General features: G+C 34.6%; 1 protein-coding gene and 1 long non-coding RNA gene across 2 annotated transcripts; one reads left to right on the plus strand and one right to left on the minus strand.

Annotated features, from left to right (window-relative positions):
* Window positions 1-1,132: 1,132 nt before the first annotated feature.
* LOC140811469 (heavy metal-associated isoprenylated plant protein 33-like) lies at window positions 1,133-3,811 on the minus strand. Its single transcript, XM_073169365.1, has 3 exons — window positions 3,488-3,811; window positions 3,079-3,154; window positions 1,133-2,922 (listed from the first exon to the last, which is right to left on the minus strand). Exons 1-3 carry the CDS (start codon window positions 3,515-3,517, stop codon window positions 1,502-1,504), a joined length of 1,527 nt encoding a protein of 508 aa, XP_073025466.1. The 5' UTR covers window positions 3,518-3,811; the 3' UTR covers window positions 1,133-1,501.
* Window positions 3,812-10,840: 7,029 nt separating this feature from the next.
* Window positions 10,841-11,700, plus strand: LOC140812328 (uncharacterized). Its single transcript, XR_012113644.1, has 2 exons — window positions 10,841-11,304; window positions 11,400-11,700. It is a non-coding gene; the product is annotated as an uncharacterized lncRNA (long non-coding RNA).
* The last annotated feature ends 6,735 nt before the right edge of the window (window positions 11,701-18,435 follow it).

An 18,435-nucleotide genomic window follows, 5' to 3' on the forward strand; every position in this document is an offset into this window, starting at 1 on the left:
TGGCATTCAATCTATGTCCAAAGGAATTTACATCTCATTCCACCCACTAAGCGCATATAATTAAATTATATTTGAAAGCAAACGACCCATTACTTTTAAATAATTCAATTCCGTGACTTTGGCAAACTTTTACTTGATCAATTGACATTTTGGTAGACTTATGCCGATGGTCTCTCCGATCTAAACATTATTTCTGATAGAAATCGAATATTTAATCTTTGGGCCACGCCGCTATATTGGTGTCTAGTCCTAAAATAAATTATTTTTAAATTTTATGTAATAATTATACATCAACTTTGTCACAACCATGAACTTTCGCTTCTGACAAGTATAAAAATTCAAATATTATTATTTTTTGAATTATCAAACCTTAAATTTTATTATTATTAGAAGAAATATATTTGTATGAAGCAGCAACAGGACCGACAATAATCATTCTCCTATTAAATATTATTATTTAAATGTACATAATTCAAGTTCAAGCCAAAGTTCATCAATTAATGGGACCCTTCGTTTTTCATCCATTTATGTAAAAAATTGTACCCCACCACATTTCAATAATGTCAAATGGTACCCTTTTTTGCTTTAGAGAAATTATGATTTAAATTGAAGTTAAAAAAGAACACGTTCAAAAAAGAAGTAGTTGGGAGTATTTTTTATTTGCTAAATCAAGTAAAAAAAAGAGAGAGACTGCTATCTTCATCTAGTTCACATAGTGTAAACAGATTAAAGCAATGAAACAAAGAAAGGGAGCTAAAAAGTGAACGAAGAAGGGATCTTCAGATACTTGTATAATTTTTTGCAAGCATCAACTCGATTATATAACAGAATGATATCAGAATCGCTCGAATATACCAAAGTCGAGTTATCGGTAACGTCGGAGTCCGATCAGATGTGTTGCCATTGCCCAGTAGTTTTGTAGCGAAGATGTTCTCTTCTAGGGTAGCAAGATAGGTGGAATATATATATATATATAAGTAGACATTAATTTCTAATAAATACTATCGTGACTAAGGTGGGTATGGAGACTACGCCCTGGAACTAGGTTGTAATAATCCATACGATAGGTGTACAAAATGAGATTAATCTCATTAAATAAGAGATGATTGGAATTATTTTTTTCTTAAATCCCTTCTGTTTCAATTTATTTCTCTTTCAAAATATACAGAAAAACATTACATTAACATTCTCATATGACAAAACCAGCCCCATCCAGTACCATCGTCTCAATGCTTTTTAATATATATTTATATATATATATATATATATATATCATATCTCAATCTATAAAATACTGGGTGTCATGAAATACTAGCCTGAACTTAGGATTTCAAAGGTAGGGGGAAAAACAAAAAGAAATAAAACCCATTTCCATGTATATTATGGAATCACGGATTAGTAAAAATCATCAAACTATCATCTCGAATGACCAAGCACTACCACCATAATTATCAGTCAAAGACGCGCCAAATTCAGGTCGAACCAAGGCAACCTTGATCTCTCACATCACGTTACAACTCGAAGTGTTTTCGTCGCTGAACATTGCGTACTGGTCGGTTCGCTCGCCTTGTGGTGGAGCATAAGGGTATTGGTAAGGGTAAGCAGGATACGGCGGCATGTAGTTAACTGCAGGGGGAGGCCGGGCATACATCATGGGCTGAAACCTCTCGTTACCGTTGGCACGTTGCTGGTTCATCATCATGGCTGCAAGTTGCTGCTGGTAATAGGGGTTTGCCGTCATGTGCTCGGGGGTAGCAGCTGGAAAATACCCAGCACCACCACCTCCGCCACCAGTTATGGCGGGGGCTGGCAGACCTTGAACTGCAGCAAGATTGTTCATTTGGCCCATTGGAAGATTACCCATTTGGCCCATCGGAAGATTTGCACCCAATGGGCCTATGTTACCTCCAGCACTCATGGGCATCATGTTAGGCATGCCACGAGGTCCATCATTCATACCACCCTCTTTCCTGGCCCCATTACCCATAGAATTGTTGGCATTCAAAGCCCCAGCTCCGGCGCCGGCGCCACCACCATTCTTATTTTGACCATTGCCACCACCGCCACCATTCTTGCCATCATTAGGTTGGCCACCACCATTCTTGCCACCCTTTCCACCACCTTGATTTTGGTTACCACCATTGTTATTCCCATTACCACCTTTCTTACCACCATTAGCCCCACCACCTTGATTTTGGTTACCACCGCCTAGATTCATTTGAACAGGCACGTTACTTCCACCTCCACCTCCACCTCCACCTTTCTTCCCATTTCCTCCATCGTTACCACCACCTTTCACTAGATGAGGATGCTGACCATTCATTATATTATTCATCATGATGTTACCCATCTGAGCACCGCCATGGCCGTCACCTAAGACTGGAGGCTTAATTTTATTATTAACGACGGGGATATCATCCACTTCATCGTCAAAATCGTCGTCGTCATCATAATCATCGTCGTCAAAATCATCATCACTATATTCTTCATCCTCGGGCATGTTGAACTTCGCAGATTTCTGGTTCTGGTCCTTGTTATTATTGGCCCCTTTCAGATCTTTCATAAACTGCGGGGGTATTTTCAGATCTTGCGACCCTTTAAACTGTTGCATCTGCTGCTGTAGATGCTGGAGTTGTTGCTGAAATTGTGGATTTTGCGGCTGAAGGCCAACTTTTGGCTGGTTGTTGCCACCACCCTTTGGGGTCTGGCCTTTGTTCTGTCCACCTTTGCTCCCGTTGTCAATTTGCAGATTCTTGAACTGATTATTCAACTGGTTTTGATTATTGTTGTTGGTCTTTGATGCACCCCATATCTCAGCATGTTTCCCATTCTTGGTAAGCTTCTTGATGAGTGTGGCTGGGTCAACATTACCTGAAACAGTGACCTTCCCTTGCTCTGAATCTATGTTTGTTGTGTATACCCCTGAAATAAATCATGAAAAAATTAGGCCAATTGGTGAAAAACAAGAACAAGATAAACCCACAGAAAAAAAATATATGGCCAACAGATTTTTTATTGCTTCTGGCTTTCGAAAAGAACAAAGAGATCACAGAATGAGATTCGCCAATACAAGCATACCATCAATCTTCTGCAAGATTTTCTTCACTTTGTGCTTACATCCATCACAGTGTATATTGACCTTAAGAACACATGTCTGAAAAAACAAGCAAAGCCAGAGAACAAAAATAAAGTAAAGTTCACAACTTTATCACTTAGAAGACAAAATAAAAACCGCAAAGAAGAAATTACAGGAAGAAAAGCAGGAAAAACCAAAACTTTCTTAAATGGAAGCAGCCATTCAATTAAACAAATTGACAAGTGCATTATACATCACAAAAAGAAAGAAAAAAGAGAGATATATATACACAGCAAAAATGCCATTATCGTTTTTAAAATAAGCTAAGCCCGTAAGGCCAATGCACACACTAACACCTCCTTTAAAACATAAATTCACATTTACAAGAAAATGGGCTGAAGAACAAGTAACCTGGATCTTCAAGAACTCTTCTTTACTCATATCTACCCACAAGAAACAGAGGTGAAAAAAAGAAATTCGGTTAAACTAAAATTGTTACTGGTTGTAACAGATCCGAGCAAACAAATTCTAAGGTGAAAAATCAGAAAACCCAGAAACGGAGCGAATGATAGGAGCTTGGCGGTGGATGAAGCGCATTAAAACTTCTCCTCTATTTCAGAGTTGGAGAGAGAGAGAGGTATGGAGAAATGTATCCAAGTGTGTGTGAGAGAGAGAGAAAGCTATTACTAAATATTGCAGACTGGCAGAAAAGGGGTGTCGTCGCACACTCATTTTTCGGTTTTGGGGCCATATTTATGGGTAAATTTTTTTCCAATATTCAATTTAATATATGGTATTAAATTTAGAGTCACTCAAATTTCATGACAATAACAATATAATAAAATATCGTAAAAAAAAAACCAATATAATAAAATATTATTTTACCATATGCGCTATATATACTTCTCAGTTTAATTTAATATTCTTTTGAATTTTTTTAAAAATCAAATTTTTTAAATAATCTTTAGATATATAAATTTTACCATAATGAATGAATTCCATCCGAAATATTAATTTCCGATGATTTTCTCAAATTTGAGATTTTAGTTTTGAAAAAATTAACTCCTCTTCTACCTAACTCTTGTTAAAAACTTTTAAAAAGGCTCGTGGCTTGGCTTACGTAGAGTTCGGGTTTTCTTGGCTTGGCTTGGCTTAACCCAAAGTGGTGAGAATGTCAACTATGGTTAAATGGGTACAAAATCTGATGAAAATATGTGAGTATTTATTACAGCAGACGTTTTTGTCAGATTTCACCATTTTGCTATTATTATATCACTTTCTTTACCCAAAAATTTATGAAATTGTATTACATAATTACTCATGCTTATATCACTTTGTTACCTCAAATGTTATCATCCAATGTTTACGTACGCTGAGGATGTAAATAATATCAAACCATATTTATTGCTTTAATTATTTTACAAGACTATGTTTAGTAGCTATGATAAGAGAATGACTATTTAATAATCATTTCATTATCTCGAGTTTGGTTCGTTTTTTATTAATTTATAGGCCTTTGATTATGATTGAAAGTCCACATTATTCATGTTATTTGTGTAATTAAATATCCCTCAACAAAGGATGTGATAATTAATAATTTTTTAATAGTAATCATGATAAGATTGTATATTGACAATAATACTCTTGACTTGTTTTCTTCAATATAATATGAAAATTAAAATTAATAAAAATGTAATAATTAATATAATATTTAAATTTTTATTATATTTTTTTATAAATTAATTTCATATATTTTTAATTATTTTCAATTATTTTAAAGAAAATAAATTGTAATACAAATCTATCTTAAATTAAATTTTTATAAATTTGTATTCTTGTTAATTAATTTTTTATGAAAATAAATATTTTTTCAATTCTAATTTATTTTTTAATGATTTAAATTAATTTTAATAAATGTAAATTATAATTATAAATATTTAATTATCTATCTAATTATTTTAATAATACATATTTAATTAGCATTTAGGACATTTTGGTCATTACAATAAAATTTACAAAATCAATCCATCATTTTAAAATCATACCAAACACCATGTTATTTATCTCACCACACTATTAATCCATATATATCATTTTTTAATCACTCTAATTATTAATCATTTACTTATCCTATCACACGTACCAAACGGAGCCTAAGTTTATTATTATTCAGTTTACTTTTAAAAGTAAATGATAAATAACAATATTATCATCGTTCATTTTTAAAACAATGTCATGAACAAATGTTCTAATAAGCTAATGAATATAATTAAAACCAAACACGAAAATTCAAGTTTTTCCTAGCACAAAATCGATTTTTTTTCAAGTTGTTCGCTCATGACGTAAACTTAGTTTATCTCAACAGTATTAGATCATACGATTACTTATATTTTAATAAAAATTGACAAAATATCAGTCTAAGTCTAAAAAAAATCTTATATGTGTAAAATGGAATTATTGCTATTTATTTACTTCTTTCATCACATTTGCGTCATAAGTTAGAAAAATAATTTGAGTTATTTCTTGATGTACTTGGTTGAACTCTTGATAATTAGATCTTAGGAATTGCACCGGAGGGGAAAAAAATAGAAATCGAATTGCAATAGCCATTATGACGAAAGCTAATAACAAAATAACAAAAAATTGTGTGAAACGGTCTTATAAGTCGTATTTTGGTTAGACAAATTTTTTATTTGGATCATCTATGAAAAAATATTATTTTTGATTGTGAATATCAGGTAGAGTTGATCTGTATAAGATATAAATATTAAACGAAAACATCTCACAACAAAATAGCAGGGATAATTGCTACAAAGAGAAACCATCTTATTTTCTGACGACTGGCATTTGAACTTTTGTGAAATGCTTTTCATTTTCTCTACAATTGAAAATTCATGTGCCCACAGTAAACTATTTAATACTATCCTTTAATTAATCGTTTAGGCTTCCCACTTTTTTCTCAATTATTGGCACAACCTGCGTTTATTTTATTTCAAATCACATACTTTTTGCATATATTATGCCTAACATCAAGAAATGTGTTTCAAAAGACTTCTGTGTTTGAATCTCTGAAACTAGCAAGCTATTTGGTCCCAAATTTTTATGAGGTTCAACTATAGAATTGATAGTTGTGTAGAATCCGAAAAAAGACATAAATATGTGTAAAACCAAGTCGCAAACAAAACCATATCGAATAACATTTAATTCTGCTAACTTCAATACTCGAGAAGATCGGCAAATAAAGTGGCTCATTCACTTGCTCGAAAAACTATTCAATTTATCTTCTAATGTAGAGTGGATCAATGAAAACCTTCCTTGTTGGCTTCGCAACGTTGTAACTCAAGAACTTATGTTTCACTTTCAAAATCAAACAAAAACAAAAAAAACCAATTGTCATTTAATAAAATTCATTGTACGCGAAATATTCTCGGATACTCTTCTGTTCAGTCACATGTTACCCCACTCTTGATAAAAATCATGCCATTATTTGCAATAATCATATATATATATGTATATATATATGTATATATGTATATGTATGTATTTTGGATACAAATTTTGTGCAAGTACTATATTCCATTGTGGGCTAATAAGTGGTGTTTATATAGTTAAAAGCCTGAATCATGATGAACCCTTGTGCATTGTCCTTCTATTAGTTTGAATTTTGGGACCTCTTTTAGCTATAAAGGAAACGTGAGATGTCTGGAAAGAAATCCTAAACCTACAATAATAATGCACTGCTACTTTTGGATTTCATTTAGATCTACCACTCTTATTTCAATTCCATTTATTTATTGCTTTATTTATATATAACACCATGCTACGTTTATGATTAAGGCAACATTTGGGCATGTCGTCGCCAGTAATTATAAAAGAAAAAAACAAAGATTACTAAAATTTCTGAGTTGTAATAAAACATATTTATACCCTGACTCGATAAAAGGAGTTGTGAACTATGGTGTGAAATGATGATCTTACTCAAGAGAAAAAATAATAAAAAAAATTATATGAATAATTTTTAAAAGGTATACCATCGTTTTATTAATTTCTGAATCTGTCTAGAAAATTGGTAAACAAAATTGAATTTAATACAAGTGATTCTAAGGATTTGGATCCTCTACTGTGTTGAAAACACAACATCAAGTGCTGTGCTGTGTATTTTTTATACGAGATGATCATATGATCATCTCGTTTAATCTGACAACTTTTTAAATTTATCTCATATGGTGTGATGTGCACAAGATGATCACGTGAACATCTCATGTAAAAAATACACATCATTAAATGATGTTTTTTCAACACTGTAGAAAATCCAGATCCGTGATTCTAATTGGAAAGGTTTCTTTCTTTTTTTTTTTTTTTTTGCATGGTAAAAAGAGCAAAGAATGGAGCGTGGTGAGCATGATTGTGAATATCCACGGGCGTACGGATGTGTTTGTACCGAGAAATTTTATATCATGACATTTTATTCTTTTCTAGTTCCTTTTTTTCTATATGGTTCAAATCCATATGACAATTTCATCGTTGAGTTGACCATTTAGTAAAATCATAACAAATACCGAAATACCACCTTTTAATGCATATTTGGTAAATTCTATGTCCTGATTTTTAAAGAATATTTAGTAGTTTTTAAAAAAGTTATTTAACATGCAACTTTTTATCATATTAGCATTTTGAAGATGCTCGGAAAAATCGGGTAAAGTAGGTGTCCGATTCTCGAGCTGCGAGCATTCGTCTCCTCGTGGATGTTGCTCAAGGTAAGATGACCGAGCTTCCGAGGACGCATTCTTACAATAACTCGTACGCAAATTAAAACAAGGAACTTGTGAACTCTCCAAAGAGTTTTTTAACGTGACTATTTGATGCTCAAGTCAATACCAAGCTTACGAGAAGAGAAAACTCATAATATGTAAGTTCACACTCAATGCAATATGAATTGAACGAATGTAACGATCGCCCAAACATGAGTATTTATAGGAGAAATTTAATGAAAACCTCGGTCATAAAACCCGTAAATCTCATACGATAAGGCATCTCTCCATACTCTGTCCCGTGACTGTTAAGATTGGAACTTGGACCTAACTCAATCCCAAAAACTAGCTCAGGAAGGGGGGTTGTCAAGCCCATATATACAACTTCCAAGTTATTTATCCAACCGATATGGGAACAATTAACAGTCATGTCGGTCTTAAATCTCATGTGCGTCAAATGATAGATTAATGATTTCAAAACATGGTGACTAATATTGTATTTCACCCTAAAATATCAACCATAGGCCCATATCGTAGGCCCAACCCCCTCTCCCCTAGTCTCTTATCAGAATTGCCAACTCCCTGAACTCGTACATGAAAAATCACCAAGCCTGTCTTTTCACCTCGGCCAATCGGTTATATATCCCGAGCTCCTCACTTCAGACCATGATTAACTTGGTCATTTCTCTTGGTCGACCTGAGGACCTTGGTCTAAGATGGTTGAAAAGTGCATTGTTTTTTCAATCACCATATAGATCCAACTATAATTTGTGCCATTAAATCACTAGTTTGGATGTTACCACTGAATGATAATGCTCTGAATTTGTTGAAACAAACTCTGGAGCAAAAAGGGTCAATATAAATGTACCTGTGCACGCAGAAGAAAAGGAATCTGCAAGGACAATGCATTATTGCTCTTGGTAGCATATGTAGTAGATGGTCGTCCCTTTTGAAATTATGGGGATCAAATCATGGGTAAGCATGTAATTGCGCAATTCAAACTGAAATATATATATATCCAAATGTTGTATGTAATTTAATGAAAATATATGGCTTCTCATGCGCCATTAACTAAACTTTCGAATCTCTTATTATTTTAGAGCAGTGAGTAGTGAAAGTAATACTATTCTCAATCCCTTTTTAACTTCCATGAATTTGTTCTGTACTTTTACTTCTCTATCGTTCGTGTGTTACGGAAAAGATGATTTTATGCTTAACATGTCCAAATTACCCTGTGTTTGTGTATGATGGAGTCAAATTATGAATAATAAATGTAAGGAATGTCATGTCCCGAGCTCGGACCCGCGCCTGCGTGACTGTACAATGGGTCCTTATAGCAACTACTTCGTATTCGTCCTCGCTTCACGAAAATGATTAACTCAAGTTGCTATAGAAGTCTATTGTAAGCCATTATAAACTCATTTAAATCTTTTTCACTTTTAATATGTGGGACATGAGTATTACAATCACCCCTCCTTCAGAACGCGACGTCCTCGTCGCGGCCTGACCCCTCGATCCACCAACGCCGAGAATCTAGAGGTGGCTCCTACAGGTTCAAAATGTCGCTCCTGTCATGTAGCACTTTGCCCCGTAGGTTCAAGAGGTGGCTGCCACACACGTAGCACTTTGCCCCGCATAGCACTTATTTCCCAGTGTTCTTTGCCAATGACCGACTCTGATACCATTCTGTCATGTCCCGATCCCGAGCCCGAGCCTGAGCCCGGGCCCGCACCTGCGTGACTGCACAATGAGTCCTTATAGCAACTACTTCGTATTCGTCCTCGCTTTACGAAAATGATTAACCCAAGTTGCTATAGAAGTCCATTGTAGGCCATTATAAACTCATTTTAAATCTTTTTACTTTTAATATGTGGGACATGGGTATCACAAGAAACACACCTAGACGGTAGGATTAAGTCCCTTTAGGAATATAGATGCATATGAAATTGTCTGTGGGATTTTTTTTTATGATAAATCAAGTGCAATAGATCTCATATATATATATATATATATATATATATATATATATATATATATATATCTTCTGCTGGATATACTTTATAATCTTTTATATGATTAAAGCATATTTTTTGTTTTGAATTTACACTCATGTTACATATTCTTTTTGTCAATCTAGGACTCAGACGAAGTTAGAACACGAACTTTTAATCCTTAAAATGTACTTAGACTAGATAAATATCTAAAGTTGACAAGTTATAAACTCTTGAACCTTAATCTGGCTTCTGGAAATTGTAATTATCAAAGTGCAATTTAATTGATATTTGTTCACGCAGTGTCTGAGAGGACCATGCCTAGTGCACCATTATTTCTACCATAAGATTATTCTGTTGGGGGTGAGAGGGTTTTGGGTGTCCCATTCCATGTGAAGAAGTCAGATATAAAAAAAAAAAAGAAAATCTCAGAAAGATCAAGAATTATATTGCTCTGCAATAATGATGCAAATTATTGTGGAAATAAGGATAGCACTCATAATGTAGATGCACAAGTGTAATAGTAAACAAGACATCAGATGGTCCCCTTAAGAGCACAAGAAACCAAATCTTGATAAATGTTACTGCACAAATTTGTCTCTCTTTGTTCAGAAAAAACCAACCATAAGCCCTTGCCAATCTTTGTAGATGCCAATTCTGTATCTTTTATTGTCAACTTCTATGGAAATATTCTTTTCTCTTGCGGCCCCTTTTTGGCTCTTAGCAACACTAAAAGATAGAAACTACAGATGGCCTCATATGCTAATCAGTAGACCACGTTAACATGATAGATATACCAGTATATATCATAGCGGTAGAAAGTAGAGATGCGGTTTCGACTTTGGTGGTGAATTTTAAAAATTTGCCTCCTTGTTGCAATTATATGGAGAGCTATAGGTTAATTTAATCATAACACAATAACTGCTGCACTCGATAAATATAATTTTCCAGTAAATCCCAACGAAAAGCCAACACCAAAGCTTCATTCAAACATTAAGTAACTGGTGATAAAACAAATTAAAACACACTTATAAGAGATTTAAGCGTGTTGGAAAAAATACACAAATGTTACAGTTGCATGAAACTCAGAATAAATCTAAATAATATGTGACGGAAGTTCCACATCATGCTGAGAGAGAAGATTTCACTGATATAAAGTATCAACCTTTTGTTAAAATTAATTAAACATGAAGATTAACTCATATATTGTGTTTTATTCAGTATCATTATAAAAAAAGTTGAGAAACTCTCCTTTACCACAGGTCTGCGCTGTTGCACAGCTATATTCTTAAGGTTCAATCAAGAGGCCAATGACTTTTTCCTTGACATATTGTCGTTGATTGCTTCAGCAGTGAATTGCGACTCCAGATTTTTTTCACCAGTCCAGCTCATCAGAGGATGTCCACAAGGCAAGGAGAATGCTTTGCCCTGGATTCTAACAGCCTTATGGATTCAAAAAGCATTAGGAATTCCTTGGACGAATCTGGTAAGATAACAAACTGAAATGCTCCAGCAAAAATCATCTTCTGGTTGGTTTCCTGATTTTTAGTATCTGAGCAAATGCCTGCAAATATGGTGCAGTCTAACCGTCTAAGTCACATTATCCTTGCTTGAGATTTTTGGTAGCAATTTGAGCTGGACAATGCCACCATTTCCAGAACATGGTAATCAAATTCCGAGTAGGTGTATCTCACTCTCAAACCCATGGTGCCAGCGACACCTCCAGAATACTTATTGCATGAAGTTGTTAAATCAATCAGACTTGCCTCATTTCGCCTAGTGCATCTGTTAGCATCGAAATAAAAAGCTTAAATAATTCATGATTGCGTGCATACTTCCCTGCACCCATTAGTATTTACATTCTAATTCACAGCTCTTTGACTAGACTTTAAAGTAGAAGGTTAGTCTCAGCCATAAAACCTACATCGGTATAGGCTGTGATACTTATATTCTGTGCCGGAACATTCTTTCTTCTGATTTCATCAAAGTGAATTTTCACCAATTTAGACATTCCATTTCGTGAGAAACATCACAATTGTAGTCCAAGAATCAGCACTCCTCCGAGACACTAAATCAAATAGTCCATTCGTTTTTTAGATCGAGCGTTTTTCATTTTACCAAAATTTATAACTAATAATAACTGAACAACTTCTGTCTTTTGAACCAGACAGTAACTCAAACGTTAAGGTTTGATCGTTTTCCGACAATTATTGTGCCCAACACGTTTCACTAACTTGACATGAGCCCAAGAAGGATCACACTTCTCCAATAATACAAGTAATTACACTGTAGCATAAAATAGAAGATCTTAAACGCATCCTCATCTGGTTATCCTACACATATATCTTGATCACCGAGGTCCATTAGCTGACGTCGGATCAATAGAAACTCAAGCATCATCAATCAGTTATCAGCTCCTCCCATTCATAACCCAAAATCACACTAGCCCGAGTGAATCCAATTTTTTTTTTATCTCCCAGGAATTCCTAGAGAAGTCAACAGAATGTTCAGAAGTTCAATATTCAACCGGTTGAAGAGAAGGCATCGCTTACACATACATAATTTTTTTTTTTGGTGCAAGCGTGGACACACTTATGAAGAATATGTATGTTAATTTATATATCACACAGTACACTTATAAAATGCAAATGCACATAAAATATAACAAAAGCCCACCTACTTTTGGTTCAAATGTACGATTCGAACTAGACCGATAAAAACTTGGATGAACACGAGCAGTAATTCAGAAGAGATTTGTGCTGAACTTCGAGTAGATTGTATATATAGCACTACGGTTGAGCTTTTGGACAGCAATTGAGCGTGTCTAGCTGCTGCGCGAAATGGACGATACAAGCTTTCTTGGTGGAATGTTTTGTGGGAAGTAGCATTGTATTTTAGTCATGTGACTTTAGGTCTTCTCGCTCAATGCCAATCGATGGTCTCTTCCAATTCCACTTGTGTTGTTTAATTTATTATCTTCCATGCCCAATGTTGTATGGTTTATTGCATATATATAATTTATTATCGTCCTGCCAAAGGTTGCATGGTTGCACTTTATCCCTTGATATAGTAAAATTTTGGTCTTTCACAGAGTATGTAATATAACGACGCGACTAAGGTAATTTAAAAAAATGTAAAACCTTTTGTGAAATGTAATCTTTGGCTACTGTTCTTGGTGAATTCCCTACTACGACCTTCCAATTAGACAGAAATATCCGAACTGTTGGTATAATAAGAATCACTAATTTTCTAATTACCAGAAGGTCATTATATTTTTATTCATCGCTTTATATTTCCAAGGTTAGCATGCATGCAAATTATGAAATTATCAAATATTAATGAATGAATCGACAGTATTGTGATGCAGTGCGTACTAGGTTGCGTTGTGCGTGCAATCCAACCGTGTGATACCTATTTCCCGATTTGTTCACGACATATCACATGGATAATACCCCAAGTGTTAAATTCAAGGTCTACGTATGTTTTCTAAATGTGTGAATTCATGTGAAAAGACTCTTAGATCAAGGGTTACCCACCCTCTCCCTATCCCCATTTTCTCGCACTCGAGAAAACTGCACATTTCATGTAAATATATACACCATGTGTCATTGAAAATAATGGTGAACCGGACCATTTGTGATTAATTTGTTGGATCACCCCACCCGAAAATCGAGCGTTGGTTCAGACAATTCCATACTTCATCGCTCATAAACAACTTGAACGAACAATGTGACGAATATATCCAACCATTACTCTCCAAAGCGCCAAATGGACCATCACACCAAGGATGGTGGCATGGTATATATACTACCCGTCATTGCTAATTCGGCAGCTAACGTTCCTGGCATGTCGAGTCCATCGACCAGACCAAACTTCCCTCTCGAGATCATTACTCTGGCATTGATTTAGTTCTGACAGCTGGGAGTGTGGATCTAAGGCGATGTAGTTGGAATTGATAATTTTTTTTTTTAAAAAAAATAACCACAATTACAATTATTTGAATTAAGAAGATGACATTCAAGCCTGTATCAGGGCCTCAAATCCTCCAGAGCCATGAAAAAAAACAGGCCGGTCCATGCAGTTTCCAATTTTAAGGCCCATACCTCGCTTTCGCAAAATTGGTGAACTTTACTACATATTATTGTCGTAGCCGATAATATAAATAGAATAAGATTGAAAGATTTAGGTGAAATGTACGTCGGGAAATATCATTTTTGTGTATTTTATTTTAATTTTTAGTTATATTTAAATTATTTTACTTGTTTGAGAAAAACTTGTACCACCTTCAAGTGTGTGACCGTACGTACGTCGTTCGAGTAAGGTATTTATTTTGCTATAGTTTTCATCCATTTTGTACTAACTTATGTAGAAAATATATCGACAACACTTGGATATCGATGAAAGAAAGGGGAATCGATCCCTATGTTTTTCTCTCAACACATTATGTGGAAAATTGATTGGTCCGCTGCAGCAGGGCTTCACTGTCCCTTCTGTCGAAAGCCCCTCTCCCCCGCTCCCGCATCAGATAAGAAAATGACATTTTCATAAAGAAAATGAAAGCGAAAGCAAATATTAAAATATAAATTTACTTATATTTCAATTTTAATCTGTTCTCAGGTTTATGTATGCAGGCAAGAAGAGATCTTTAGTTTTCCCAAATATCCCTTCTTCTTCAATGAAATAAAAATTATTATTAACTTTTTTTATTTTAAATATTCACAATTCAAGATTTCATCGAAGAAACCGAGGAAATAAGTCTTTATGTAGTTGATCTCAACTAAATGATGAGATAATTAAGGATGAAATCAGGATGAAAGTAAACACCATTTGTTTACCTGCTGCGCACACACACACACACACACACATGCATACACAGTGAAAGAATATTACAAATCTCAAAATTTTTCTTTAATTTCTTCGGGTTAACTCTGACTAATATAGTACATCGCCACACATATCCAAGTACTGCTACAGATCACTAATCATACAATTCGTACAAAACAGCAAACTAAATTAGAAAAGAAAAAGGTTAATAATTAACAAAACAAAGGACCAAGAATTAAACCTTAAATACATGTAAAATATTTCTAATAATACTTGTCGTCCCAGCAAAGAAGCATAGTAACGCAAATTCTCATAATGTAGAGCTTCCCTCTCATTTGTCTCACCATTCTTTTCCACTTCCCAAATGCCTTCGCCATTTCTATTTCTGTCTTCCAATAATTCTTAACTTCTGCTAAATATGACGACCCTTCACTACGTGTGTGTGATCTGTGCCTGCGTGCGTGTGTGTGTATATATAGAGAAGAAAATGCCACGGCCTTAAATTGGATCCAAGTCACGATTCGGAGATTGTGGGGACAGTTTGTACCCTTGCAGTACAGAAACATCATGTATTCAACCAGTGAGACTTCTTTTCACATTAATTATATCACATTTTACTTTTAAAATAATACAACTAATATATATATATATACACACATATATATATACACACATATATATATATGATTCCCAAGCGTGTGGTTTAGTAGTTCCAGCTAGTTCAGTAATCTGATATTTGATAGCTTGGACATAATTATTACATTTCCAGGTTTCCAAGATACTAGATAGATATATGTAGGGCCTTTGAATTTTTGGGACCATTTTTACATTAACCACAGCCTCAAATAAGATCTCGGGTCACAGCACCAAATCTTTAGCGTAATTAAAGTACAAAAATGTCATTATTCTCCGTTTCATATTTAAAAAAAAAAAAAAAAATTTCTTGGAGGTATGTCATGTGACATGATTTTTGTTTTCATCTTTAAATCCCAATTTATCCATGTTTTGCGTAGCTAGCTTTAAATGTCATGAATGTATAACTATATAATTAATTTCAATAATTTGAAGTAGTTAGGCAATTTGGATTTGTGTGGAAATGATGAAAGCTCATTTTCAGGTTCCGAATGGAAATAATGCCATGCAAAAAGAGTAGCAGAGAAATTTCACACAACATGATCATATCTTATCTCGAGTTAAAGCAAAAGAATCAAAGATAAGATCTTTTATCAACATAACCTAATCAAAGTGGACCTGCAACACTGCAGCATTGATGTATCTATATGTAGACAAGACATACACCCGATTACAGAAATATCTATGCTAATATAAACGCCAAAATCCCATGGTTAGCAATTAACTAGGGACACGTACTAGTCCCTAACATAGGGACACACCACGCATAGATTTCCTGTCCGCTGACAGACCACAATTGGCATCCTTCGCCAGAACTCATCCCATGTCTAGTATTAGAAAATCATATGTTTCAGCCACAAGTTCTATGATATATTTTTAAAACAAGATTTGTTTTCGGGTCGGGTCGGGTCCGGAGAAATGGTCGACGGGCGAATTCCAAATATAGGGGCGGGTCCTCCGCTGAGGCATTTTCTTTGACAAGTACAATAATGGACATAAAAGTAAGCTTATCTCCAAATTCAATTGCGTGATGTGACTAACTGAAACACCACCATCACAATATTCTCCCCCCTTTAAAGTAACGATCGTATACTTTTGCCAACGGTTCAGATCCAATTGATGATCCTTCTTCATCGAATATCACACGTTGGATCATTCTGATGGGATCTACACTAGATATTTTAGCTCAATTGGTCTGGCCGACGGACCTGAAATAAAACAAACTATTTTTCATAAATATTCAACTAAATGAAACGGAAATTAATGGCAGTGGCAAAACCTGCATGTTGAGTGAGGATCGACTGGTTACACGTAAATGGATCTTTTATAAATTGAGCTGTCGAAATCGGTTAGACCCAGCTAGAAGAGCAAAACCCGTTCTCGCCTAAGTTGACATTATGAAAGGATTATAATTATTTGTTTATCTTATATAGAAGGTCGGCAATAAAGAACAAATCCCATTAAACTAAGCATGATAATTTGAGATTCAGTATGCTTACATGATTTATGCTTGTAGAATAGAAGATCTAATTAAATGTTGCCCTATGTTTACATATATCTTGTACAACGATATCCCATTGGTCTACTTGTCCTCGTTTGTCGAGAATAGTACAACATTTTATATGTAAATTGGGGGTCAGGAGAATTAGAAATTTATAGAAATCTTCGTCACTAGATGTATACAAAATATCCGGAACGCCTTGTGTTTGCCCCTCCTTTTATATATTCTGCATATTGCTGGTGGATCCATGGACATTCAGCAAACTCCACATTGTGATTTTTTTCCCGAAACGGAAAAAAATATTTTAGCAGATGATAAATTAAATGAGTAGATAACTTGTGAGACGATCTCGTAAATCTTTATTTATGAAACTGATCAATTATGTTTATATTTACATAAAGAGTAATACTTTTGACGTAAAAAGTAATGCTTTGTTATGAGTGATTCAAATAGAATATATGTATCACAAAATTGACCTGTCAAACCGTCTAACAAGAGTTGTATAAATTGTAATTGTGTATACAGATATCTAGTCATATACTATTTATTGTATGTATGTTTTTTTTAATGAAATTACTTCCATTAAATTAGGTTAAAAAAAATATTACAAATACAACTACACTGGACATCCTCCGAAAACCTTCACTAAATCATGGTAACCGTCAGCAGCAAGGAATACAAACCTACAAGTACTATATTAGTATCACTAGGTATACACCTAAAGATGTGAATATTAATTCTCTTAATGATGTCATCAATGTTCGGTTGGATGTTCTCAAACACGACTCCGTTGTGCATGTTCCATACGTGATATACAGTAGCTGCCAAGGCCATAATTCTCATTCTAGCTAGAGTGGATGATCCATTGTACTGGTTACGGAAAGCCTTGAGAATGGTACTAATTGGTGAACTCATATTTTTCTTCATCCCTAGCCAGTTGCGAATACCATCCCATATCCGCTTGGAAATTTTGCAATCAAAGAACAAGTGTACGACCGATTCTTCCGCAGCACCACAAAGAACACAAGATTTGTCAGTCACAAATACCAATCTGTCTCGAGTAAGTAGTTTTCGATGAGCGAATAACCACAAAACAAACCGATGTTTAGGGATCACGCATGCCTTAGACAACAGAGGTTTCTATGGCCCCTTAGATTGCACGAAGAATTCGTAAGCTCGAGATAATCCACCCGAAATACGAAACCAACAGTCTAGTTGAGCAATTGCAGCATCCCTGGATCCAAATTTTCGAACCATTTCATCCCGAATTGATAAAATTTGTTTGATCAAAGGTGAGTCTTCTTTGTGCCATGTCCAGTTCCATACTCCGCCAAAGCAATTGTACACTAGATTAACCCATCGAATTCATAAACAATCCCTTCTCTCGTGAATCTTCCAAAGGGACTTGGCTAACAGCGCACGGTTCCAAGTAACAGTTCGTCGTAGTTGAGGGTTCAATTTTTATTATTTTTAAAAAATATATATATATGAAATTACTACGTAAATATGAAAAACTACAATTTTGGTTCTATATATTTGACTATTTACGATTTTACTCGTCTATGTTATCATATTTCAGTTAAATCTGGCAGTTGTAATTTTTTTGGTAATTTTAATAATTTGTTATGTGGAGTTGACACGACGTGGATGTGACGCTAA

This window comes from Primulina eburnea, chromosome 14 (assembly GCF_022965805.1).
Source record: "Primulina eburnea isolate SZY01 chromosome 14, ASM2296580v1, whole genome shotgun sequence".
NCBI lineage: Eukaryota > Viridiplantae > Streptophyta > Magnoliopsida > Lamiales > Gesneriaceae > Primulina > Primulina eburnea.

Bases quoted from the DNA above. Each gene is read 5' to 3' on its own strand.
- LOC140811469 (XM_073169365.1), bottom strand. From the start codon at position 3,517: ATGAGTAAAGAAGAGTTCTTGAAGATCCAG. The intron at 3,155-3,487 runs GTTACTTGTTCT...TTGTTTTTTCAG, and splicing joins AAGAGTTCTTGAAGATCCAG to ACATGTGTTCTTAAGGTCAA. The intron at 2,923-3,078 runs GTATGCTTGTAT...GATTTATTTCAG, and splicing joins AATCTTGCAGAAGATTGATG to GGGTATACACAACAAACATA.